General features: G+C 42.8%; 1 protein-coding gene across 1 annotated transcript in view; it reads right to left on the reverse strand.

Annotated features, from left to right (window-relative positions):
• Window positions 1–38: 38 nt before the first annotated feature.
• The window catches only part of ZSWIM6 (zinc finger SWIM-type containing 6), a 100,395-nt gene continuing 88,513 nt past the window's right edge, over window positions 39–11,920 (reverse strand). The window contains exons 11-14 of the mRNA XM_019517815.1: window positions 11,506–11,663; window positions 10,809–10,972; window positions 2,847–2,928; window positions 39–926 (exon numbers count right to left, since the gene is read on the reverse strand). Of these exons, the coding sequence (XP_019373360.1) occupies window positions 64–926; window positions 2,847–2,928; window positions 10,809–10,972; window positions 11,506–11,663 (1,267 nt within the window). The 3' untranslated portion in view covers window positions 39–63. The remainder of the gene's footprint in view (window positions 927–2,846; window positions 2,929–10,808; window positions 10,973–11,505; window positions 11,664–11,920) is intronic.

An 11,920-nucleotide genomic window follows, 5' to 3' on the forward strand; every position in this document is an offset into this window, starting at 1 on the left:
CCCCAAACCCTTCTGGTCCCCCCTCTCCCTCCCTCCCCCGAACCTCCCATTCACACATTTTTGTCAACCAAACCGCTCCCGAACCAACATCATCAGTTTCTTTTTGCCTTTGTAGATTTGTTTTAGGTTGTCAATAAATTGTGTAAACTGAATGTGTCCATCATGAGCCATTAAGAAGGTCTCTCGGGCCTTACTAAGGAACTCTATAAACTCACTATAGTGTCGAGGGCTGATGTGTGTGAGTCGTGAATGTGTTGTATTAATGTAGGCTCCAATCGTGGCATCCAGGAGTTGCCTTAAAGGGGCTTTGTCCAGTGACATGAGCTTACCAGAGTTCCTCCTTCCATGAAGTCCCACCATGCCAGGAGTGGTCAAAGTACACCTACGCAAAATGTCTGACAGTACTGTTGCACATTTGACACTTTTGACCACCAGAGGTATTATAGCTGCTAGCTCATTTTTCCCAAGGGAGTGGCTGAGCGCACATGCCCACAAAACGTCATTAATGGCAGGGTGTGTATCCTGATTGTAACTCAGGTTGAGATGCGCCATGGCCAAAGTGGCCAACTTGTAGGCCCGCATAGGGTAACCACGATGTTCCATGTATCGTGCGATAGTAAAAAGCTGCGTATAGCTCATGCCAGTTGTAGCAGCATCTAGAACAATTTGGTAAGCGGTCTCAAAAGCTATGTGATCCTTTTCACATAAGGTCAGTGCAGAGAGGGCACAATTTTGAGGATCCTTCATGGCACACTGTAGAGCAAGCGTCCTAGCACTGCCAGCCAACTTCTCCTGCTGATGGCAGTCCAGATGCAGACGGACAATGGTGCTGTTGGACATCACTGTTGTAGCAACAATACTAGTGGCTTCTGTTGGAGTGAAAAGTGTAAACCAGCTCTGCATGATGCTATCCAGTGCATAAACACCTGCAAGAGACAGAAGCAGGAATTAACGACAACTGATAAACACCAGGACTCAATCAGATACCCAGTTACCACATGAGAGTTCTGATTTTGGCAGACTAAGCCTAGAAGGTTATTGATATACCCAAGGACACGCTATTTATATAAACAACTCCAAACTAGATAACTTGACTGAAAGCAAGCATGAATATAACAGCTATTATGCATTTGCTCTGGCAATGTCACTAAATCTGTTACAGAGCTTGAAAACAAAAATCACATGATAAGGGCTCTAATTTCCTTGGTGTGGTATCTGTACTGTTTTGCTTCCTATTTAAGACAATTGTGGACAATGACCTCTAGCTCATGTGGCTGGAGTTACAGAGCTGAAAGAAGTCTCAATATCTGACCACGGAGCTCAAGACAACCTTCAAACCTGGTATCTTTTTTTCAAAACCATTTTTTAATCTCCTATTTCTACATTTTCTCTACAAGTACATTTTCCAGAACAACGTAGTGTCAAACTGATATTCACCTCAAGACCAGAATAGTATGCTCCTTGATGGGGAAATACTCTTAGTAATATGCAATACGGGCTTTTATATTTGAAACGTGCAGCTTCCTTTAGTAGCACTTTATTGCTGTAGTAGGGGGGAACAATGACTGATGGTCTCCATAAATTGAAGCTTATAGGCAACTAGAGTGCCTCATTATGGCTAGATGTAATTTACACACATCTGTGAGCTCATTTACACCACACCCAAAGGTCCTCGTTTTCTCCGTTAGACTCTGGTGTTTCTTGTGCACCCCTTCGGTATAACCCGAGTGCCAGATCTTTATTTAAAATAAACAGAGTCCCTGCTTTACAAACTTGATTAAGTCTCAGAGGTGGTTTGCACGACATTACAGCTTCTTTATGGGATATTTCTATCAGAATATGTAAACTAACTTAATATGTCATAAAAAGGCATTTTATTTGCCAATAGGCAACAGCACAAAAGCTCTAATATGTATAGCATCATCTCAGTAATAATTACCGTAACTAACATATAAAAGCACCACATACACAACACCGCATGAACATTTGCAGACAAACACACTTTCTGGCTAAGGGCAAAAAGGCAAGTTACATATTTCCAAGTTGTTGACAGCATTACATTTCCCATTCAGCATAAGGCAAGGAACCAAGCAAACCTGAACCGGGAAAAAAAAACAGTTACTTCGTAAGATTCTGGAAGACAAAAGAGTCTGAACCATCTACACAAAACTTGACGCATTTCCATGAAAAGGCAGGAATAAAGACAAAATGGTTAATGTGGCTTTTGTGAAGCAACTCCTCACCATTTAAAATTACTGTCTATATATGCTAGTTTGTGTAGTCCTTATCTCCACAGCATCTGAACACCTCATTATTTTTAATGTATTCATTTTTAACACTTGCATGAAGTAGGGAAATCCTATTATCCCCATTTTATAGACAAGGAACTGAGGGATCTATAAATCATGCAGTATGTCTGTATTAAAGCAAAGCAGTGAATTGATCCTCCTTCTACTACACTCCAATTACAAGGTTAGGTTTTATTATTGAAATTCATGTTAAGTGCTACCTTACTCTTACTCAACAGGACTATTCATTTATTCAACATGCATAAAGGTAGTAGAATCAGACCCACACAATGTCAAAGTCCACAAACAACAGTGATGCATGTAGGCGTAAGAAAAATTGTTTCATTCTACATCCTGAATGATATATGCCAAGTTACTCATGGGCTCTCTCTATTACCTCATGTGCTTAAGAAACTTGCTTGCAATTGCTATGATTAGAAGTGATTTCTACAAAATAAAAGAAAGTGATTGATGTTTCAGCCTATGCACTGCCAAAAATTCAAATAATTTAAAACTGACTGATGAAGGCAGGACTATTACAGTATCTGTGAAACATACCTACTTCTGTTGCACATGTTACCAGCCACCTCACCATCTCTCGCCGTCGCCAATTCAATGTTGACAGTGTCATTCGCATCACCTATTCAAAAAACAAAGCATTGGTACAAACTTAACACAAAAGAATTCTGCCACAACTGAGACAGTTTACAAACAGTTAAAAAAAAATCTACTTTAGTTGTTTGGTTAAAGAAAGGCAAAAACCTACCAAATTGTCATTTTGTTGCGGTGTCCAACATTTTTCACATTTTAACCAGCTGTATTAGAAGAGCAGGATGATTCATTTCAGAACCATATTCTATATCATACATTTATATTAAAACTGTGGATTTTAAGACTAGAAGGATGATTTTTATCTTTAAAAAATAACCAAATGTTTCGTTATAAACAAATAAGATTTAGGTCATCCACAGGGGCAATAGCAATGTTAAAAAATGTATATTTGGGAGTAAACCAGCCATCTACTTTTTTTCCTCTGTACCACTTTACACCCATTGCTGGGATGCATACTGTTGTAACTTGTTGGCTAGTTAATTCTGCTAGTTTCCTGGAGACACTGTCATGGATTTTAAAATCAGAAATTAAACTTTTCCAGTATGAATCCTCAAATCAAAGAAGCCCAAAATTAAGATCATCATAACACCAATACATGGGCTGATTGAGGGGTTTGTTTGTTTGCTTGCTTTTTGAGAGAGTGGATCACTTGTATTTTGAATCCAACTATGTAATAATAGGCTTATTTCTAGGATTTAAAATGAAATTGCTCAATAAGAAATATAAGAAATAAAAACCTAAACAATTGTTCTTGCACAAGCAAGTAGCATGCACACATTTTTCAGCATCTGAAATTCAACAAAAACCCTGCCTCAACTAATTTCATGGATCCAAAAGTAGTCTAGGGCTAGGTACAAACATTCAAAAAGCCTGAGTCAATCTAAGTTATGTGATTTTTCTGTGAGCAGCATAGTTTAGCTTGGTAGCTAACAGAACACACATCTGCTCTTTAGTGGGGGAAAAGAGGGGAAGAATCTTAGACTGGGTTCACCCATTTTTAAACCAGTCTGTGTGCTGAACTTCTATTCTATTACAGGTAGGGATCAGTTTTGTGTGCTGAACTTCTGTTCCGTTATGGGTATAAACCAGTTTCCTATCACTCATACAGGTAATGTCTATACCTGGCCTTGATGGCCAAAGAGTTCACTTCTCTGGGCATTTTATCAATTATAGTCTTACAATACAAATCTCAACAGCCCTCTCTGGTACGAAGTCCATACTCAGAATATCAGGCATGTGACTGGGAGTGATTCATTGGTAAAAGAAATTCACATCGATGATCTCTGTTACGCTTTGAATATGCCAGCAAAGCAACTTGATCCTTAGGAGTGCCTACTGCAGTGCTCCAAGCCCCAAAGCTCTCTCTTACTCCTCAGAAAACGGAAGGAGAGTCTATTTGAGGGGGCAAGACACCTCAACTGCTATATTTCTTCCTACCTGGTCATTTGAGTCCAAAGCTGAAACCTGGCTGAGGAAGAGCAAAGGCTGCCAGGGAGTATGAATACAGAAATCTTCTCTAAGAACTCTAGTTATAAGCAAATAACCATTTCTTCGAGTGGCTTTGGCACATTCTCACTTCCGGGAATTTGGCAAGTAGTTCTCTGCTGTCTGGACAGTGGGATACACGCCTAATGGGATACCGCAGTATTATAGCCCTTATCTAATTCTGCAACCTATCTACAAACCAGACCATAATAGCAACATTTTGTGACAAAATGAGTTAATCAAGCTCCAAGCAGCTGCTCTAAGTAGCAAATGGTCCAATATCTAGTATGGGACTATGTCTAAAACGGCTCATGGAAGAAGTCTCTGCTCTAAGCCTTTCTTGAAGGAGAAGAAACACATGCTTCTACAACTCTTCAATTCAAAGCCCACACCACTTAGAAAGGCTTAGAGATGGAACTGTCTCACTTTTATTCTTTCCTTGTAAAAGACAAACTTCTAGGTGATTTCCCCTTTTCCTCAGACACATTCAAACAAAAGACTTAAATTTCTCTCAAGTGAAAGTGAAGCCAGAGACCATACCTGCAAATTTATGGGACAGTTAAAAACAGAATTCTATTATTATCACAGGGAGAAACTGATGTAAATGAAGGAGCATGTCTTCTTTGTGAAAGACTGTAAAAGACTGTGAGCCATGAGTACTTGCACCTTGTTCACCTGCTAAAGGGCACAGAGCTAAATAAAGGCCATCTTAATTTACGAAACGGAATGAAACCTTCTTGCATGATTTCAAAGGAAGGGTCCAGGGTCTAAGCAATACCGGACTGAGGCCCCCTGCATGTGCGTTCTTCAACTAGAGAAGACCCCTCCGGCCCACCTCAAGAATCTCTGTTCAGGTTATGAAGCTGAGGCAACCAAGATGTACGTTTATTGATGCAGAGCTCAAAAGATTACAAACAACATATTTCAATAAGGATTGAACAGAAATGAATGCTGCATTTATATTATTGCTCATTGTTTACAAAAGAACCTCTTCTGGGTGTGCTGACTATTACCTCTTCTGACCAGAACAGTTTCAGATTTATCAAAGACCTATGGGCTCCCACTGTCAACTGACTACAGCCCAGAGATCCGAATGGTAAATCAGCCTTTATTACTGCAACATTGGGTCTGGAATTGTGAAGATATGGGAAAAAATATCCAAGAACTACTCTTTTTGCACCCAGACTGAGATAATCAGAATAACCTTGACTGTCTTGGTGGATCTTCCTAAGAACTCTTTAAATGAGAAGACCAGGAGAGCCACTTGAAGACACATCTACAGAGGATGGGTTGTCTGCTCCTACACTAGAGCAGTGGTTCCCAACCTTTTTTTTTTTTTTTTCCTACGGATTGGCACAGGAGCAGGCTGCCTGCCCACCCCCACTAGCTTTAATCCCACATGAGACTGCCAGCTGCTCACCCAGGAAGACAGATGGGGATCCAAGTAGGGCGCTCGTGCCACGACTTGGCAGTCAACTATTTGCACAGCCCAGTAGTGGGCCACAGCCCAGTGGTTGGGAACCTCTGCACTAGAGCACAGCCTCCAACACCTCCTGTAGTGGCCTGTTGCAGGACAGTCTACCACCACACACATCTACAACCAAAGACTATCATTTACTACAGAGATGGAGTGATTTTTAAGTCTCTGTTCAGCTGGTCGGTCAGTATATGTAGTACCTGTATACATACTACTATAGCAGTAGGGAGCGAGGTGGGGGCATTTTGCTGTGGCAGCAAAGCTTCTGAGCCTTGCTGTCATGCACAGCAGCCTGCCTCATCCTGCAGTGATCAGGGTCAGCTGAGTGGCACAGGCTGGAAGGGAAAGCTGGAGGGACTGGGAGCAGAATGTGAGGAGACTTTCCCCAAGCTCACCTCCCAATCCTTCCGGTTTTTAAATCATTGCTCCCACTGCTCACCTTAGTGGCAGCGAGGCCAGAGAAGCAAAAGGCAGTTCTCCCCATGCTCAGGTCCTGGTGCCTGGCAGCTGACCAAAGGAAGAGGTCCAGTAAAGCCCCTATTTATTTGTTACACTGGGAACTCAAGTATGAGAAGCAGACAGGGAGCAGCAGGGGCCTTCTTCCTTACCCTCTAGGTCTATGGGATGTGGGGAACAGCTTTTTCCCTGCGTCTTCTCCAGACCAGAGTGATCCTGGTTTCAGGAAGGCAGGGTTCCTTTACTCTTCTTGGGGATCAGAAGGAGTAGAGCCAAAGGAAAGACAGGGGAAAGTGTACAGACATTTAGTCTCCTAAAAGAAACTCTCTCAGGAGTGATTTAACCCTGGTGCTCCCAAGTTATTTTTCTCTGACGGCAGCCATTTTTTGCCCAGAAGAAAAAGCTCGAATGTCAGGATGCTTGTGGTTTCTACTGGGAGAACAGTGATTTTCCCAGTAGAAACTGAACGTCTGTCTATACGTGGCCTTATCATAGCACCTAGGAGCCAGAGACATGGGAACAGGATACTGTACAAACACAGATAAAAATCTCTCTTGCCTGTAAGCGACAGAGATACAGGGTATACTTGAGTTACTATGTGCACCTTTGCACAGACCATTGGCTTCTCTGCACAGCTGACTGGAATATAAAAAAGCTGAGATGTTTTACATGAACTAGCATCACTGTAATAATGCTGAACAACGCTGCCATGTAGGGTGGGAGAAAGAAGAGACTCAAAGCCCACCTTTGAAAATTCAGAAATTACCCAATAAAACTTGTCATTTGGGTCAGAATTAGGTGTTGTTTCTTTTATTTTCTCTTGAAACAGAGCTTGTGGTAAAGGTAAATCTGTATGACATCACTGTTGCTAGGTTCTCCTGCGAGGACATTCTGATGAGCCAATGAACACAAAAAGAAGAAAAACAAACACACAGGCATGAAAGCACAGAATCATCCAGATGGAAGGGACCTCAAGGGTTATCTGGTTCAACCCCCTACACAAATGTTATTCCTAACCCATCCCTTCCAAGCCTCCTCTTGTAGAATCTCCTTCACTGGAGGTTTTCAACGGCCCTGGGCACTCTGTTTCACTGATTTACTACCCGGACAGTAGGGAACTTTTTCTTGAGATCTACTTTGCTGCAGCTGAAAGCCACTGCTTCAGGTCCTGCCCTATAAGGCAAGGGAGAAGAGTTGTTCTCACTCCCTTTATGGAAGGCATTCAAATGTTTGAACACTTTTATCAGACCTCTGTTAACCTCCCTTTCTCTGAGCTAAACACACCTAGCTCTCTCAACCTTTCCACACACAGTTTGCCTTCCAATCCCTGTATCATTTTTGCTGTTCATCCCTGGACCTCCTCCAGCTTCTCCATAATTTTTAAGTGCAGAGGCTAAAACTGCACACAATACCCTAAAAGATGCCTAATTAGCATCAAGTATTATGGTACTATGACCTCCTGTGTCATATCTACACTCAATACAGCTCAGCATTATATTTCCATTTCTGCACCTGTACCAATTGCTGACTCGTGTCAAATCTATGATCCAGCAAGATCCTTCTTAGCAGCCATAATGCCCCACCAGTTATCTCCTATTTTGTATCTGGGGATATTTGGTTATTCTTTTGTAGGGTGTAGCACCTTTATTTGTCTGCACTGAACTTCATTTTGTTGTCTCTAGCCCAGCTCACCAATCTATCAAGATCCTTAAGCATTCTACTCTTATCCTCCAAAGTGTTGGCAGTCCTTCATGTCAAATGAAGAGGATTGCATTAATAAAATTCTCTCTTCCCACAAACCTGTAAATCAGGACCCCACAGCAATCTTGATAGAGCAAGGGCGAAGGATAAAAGCTAGAATGAGTTTACAGAATATTAGACTCTGATGAAAGGTTTGAGCTTCTAAAAGTCTAGAAAAGATGACAGATCTTCCTGGAATGAGGAAGCCCTTACTACAGAAGATTAGCCAGTTACTGAGTATGCTTTAGCAGTCTGCTCTGCTTCTCATCTGCAGACAGTCTGTGATGATGAAGGTAGAAAGCAGGGTAGATTTGCATCTTATAGACTAATCAAAGTGCGTAGGAAAGGATGTACAGAAAGCAGAGTACAAGAGAGATGCTGTACATTGTTACATTTGTCTGGACTTTCTCTAGAAACCAAAGGACTTCTCATTTGATGGTGAAGGACTCTTAGCTCCAGAACAGACAATTCTAGCTATAGTAAGATTCAGCAGGTCTACTGAAAAGTCATTAAAGGCTTCTCAGTCTTCCTAAGGAAAGATCTGAAGAATCCACCCATGCAAGCACCTCAGTCATTGATGCTGTTGACTACATTGGGAAGTTGCTGAGCTTTTAAACCTCTTTAGGTGATGGAGCCAAGGCTCATTTCCTAGTACTTATGAATTCCCAATACTTCTTGTCATAGCATAATTTGGAGAAGATTCTGATGTTCCTGTCTGCTTCTGAGCCTACTGCACAAAGGACAATGAAGAAAGGTGCCTTGCATCCTGGAGGTCAGGCCAAAGACATATGTCTGTAAACAAGACAACTGGTAGGGGAAGGAGCCTACCATCCAAGTCTGTTTGTTTGTTTGTTTATTTGGGGGGGGGGGGGGGGTTCCCTTCCAACATACTGGAACCAAGTACTAAGTACTAAGATACTTAGAAAAATGTCCTGGAAAATAAAGAATGCACTACAATTAAAACAGAGGGTGGAAAAACCAGGAAGTATATGTACTGATGAACACAGGTCTGTCTGCTACTTTGGTCAGAAGGAACCAAAATAAGTGTACAAAAAGTGGAGCATGCTCCAAGGCATGGGTGGCCAATCAGCAGCACATGTATCATAAGTGGCACAGGAAACCTGTGGCCACAACTAGACAAGTGTGAACATGTGATATGCGGTACCGTAGACCCGTCTGTGGTGCCATACACTGCACATGCAGGGGCTCCCCACATTGCTACCTTGCACATTTTTTGACTCTGGGAGATCCTGGAGTAAAAAAACCCACACTGGAAAAAAAGTGGGGCAGCGCACATGGCAGCAGTGCACGCTGCCGAAAAACAGAAGCTGGATGGCTGGAGCCACACTCCAGCTGCTGGCCAGGCTCCCAGCTGCAGAAGTGCTGTGGCTGCAGCTCCCAAAGGCCCCCAGGACCCAAAGGTAAGGCTGCTGGGGCCAGCACAGTTGCTGGCCCCAGCCTCCCCTCCCCTACACAGGGTAACCTGCCACATGCCAGAGCATGCACACTATGGGCATTCCCTGAGAACAAGCAGCAGTGGCACAAGATGTGCCACTGCACATCCTCAGATGTGCCATGCTCATCTGGATGCAGCCTGTGTGGGGTACATTAAATACCAGAGAAGGAGTAAGGGATCACAGTAGCAGATAGGGGAAAGGAGCAGAAAGCAGAGCAAGATATTGAACAAGGAGCAGAAAGCAGAGCAGTAGATCAGGCAGATGATGGGAGTGTCATTACGGTAGGGAGCAGAGTTTAGCTTGATGCACGCCTTCCAAAAATGCTGGTTCCCCAACTGCTCCAAAGGGTTTCACTGGCCCATACTGCACCATCAGTGTATCTAAAAAATGGGAATGCACAAGTGCCACTAGAAGAACATTTTCCTACGAGGAACGAAAAATATACACTTAACTTTCAAGCAGAACGTCTTGAAGAAACAACCCCTTGCAGATTAGAATAACTGCCTTGGAGGTCACTTTTGGTACACTACAGCATAATGCAAAAAGAACCATTCACTTGAATTAGATGTATAAAATGACTTCTGTGTTTTACATCACTTTTGCACTGGTCTGCAGACACGGTCTGCCTGTTTTAATTTATATGTATGCCTAAACCTGCCTAGCACCTTCTCTGCAGTACAGAATACCCAAAGCACTTTGCTCTCTGGCCAGCAATCTCAGCCTGAACACACTCCTCCTATACAGCAGCTAGGCACTTCTGAACTGAGGGAGTGCTTTTTCCAGGCTCTTTACATCAGCTGAATAGTGTAAAAAGAGTTGAAACAGAAACTACAGTCTGCTGATATGTACTAACTAGCCAAGTGCCCATTAAGAATGACAGGGGAGGAAGCAGACAGGGACAGAGTGCCCCACACCCCACCACCCCAATCTGGGCTCGCTTCCCCTTCCCTCCTGCTGCTTGGGGTCTGGGCCTCTGCCCTGCTCTGTCTCCTGAGTCCCCACCGTCAAGGCAGCAGGCTGCCTTCTGTCCGAACGTTTCTTCACACTCTGATTGGATGTTCGTCAGCCAATCAGAGTGTGAATAAAGTGTTACGGACAGACAGACAGACACAGGCTTTTATAATATTAGAACATACAGTACACATCTCAGTAAATAAGAGCCTTAGGGGGACCTTGCATAAGTATGTACAATTCTCAGTGACTTCCATGAGAACTTTGCCCATCAGTGCAGGGCTGCACTTGGCTAAAGGCTTACCCGTCTCTTAGTGTAGCAAGAGTGAATTAAGGAAATACCTGAAGGCCCAATTCCAGAGAAACTTTCAGAAGAGTGATGTCTGGCAAACTGTCCATGAGTGTTGCAATTTTAAATGCATCTTGGGCAAGCTTGAAGATGTGCGATGAGGAGTGAATGTTTTTCTGGATGGATTCTAACACTGTTTCCAACCTCCGAACATCACCTGTAATGTAAGAAGAAAAGAGAACCATGATCACCAAAAGAAATTAGTTCACCTAAAACATTTGCTAATGGTGCAGACACTATAACTACTGTACCCCAACTACAGCAAAGTATGAGAGTTTCAGCTTATAAAAAGGCCTTATCACCATCACATAGCAACAAAAACAGGAGATAGCACATAGCCCTCTAGTGCCTATTGGTGTGAAACTCAGTAAAAGTTAAAAACATCTTAATGACGTCAGAATTCTGGAAACGATCTGTCCATTCCTGAGTCTTACCATCACATTGTGACTCAGAAGAACAAATAGCCTCTCTCAGGCAAGAATCAAAAGCTGTCTGGTTTTTGCCCACCTGATCTAGCAACTCTAAGCACACAAGCAATAGGCTTAAAATCAGTTCAAGATCACCAATTCCCCAGGTTGCTGGCATTCTACAATTCAGATTCCTAAATTCTAATCTAAGTTTACTCTGCACAAGACACAATATTAAAAATGCACATAAACTGATATATCGGCTTCACTGACAACACTGTACCTTTGGCTGCTGTTAGCATAGTTGATGCCAACTCACACTGTTGGGACTCAATGTGACTGAGGGTGAACCAACGGGGATAACGATTTGGAACAACTGATGCAATGTGGTGTGGGCGGGACATATCTCCTGATGGAGCTGTAGATTCCAATACTAGCAACCTGAAAACATAAACACACATTTATTTATAGAAAAACAGTATAATTGGTTACTTATAAGTAAAAACAAAGTCATACAAATGCTTTGGCTTTCTTATGAATCATTGGCAACACTAGGGGATGCACACAGATGCACGTGCACCCCCCTGAGATTGGCAGTGAACCTCCTGAAAGAAGTGCTGGTTGTCGCTCACTGCCTCCCCACCTCCCCCAACATCGCTGCAGCCACCTGCAGGAGCTGCTCGCTGCTGCCACACCCC

The sequence above is a fragment of the Gavialis gangeticus genome, unplaced genomic scaffold, assembly GCF_001723915.1.
Source record: "Gavialis gangeticus isolate Ggan-Ray unplaced genomic scaffold, GavGan_comp1, whole genome shotgun sequence".
Classification (NCBI taxonomy): Eukaryota; Metazoa; Chordata; order Crocodylia; family Gavialidae; genus Gavialis; species Gavialis gangeticus.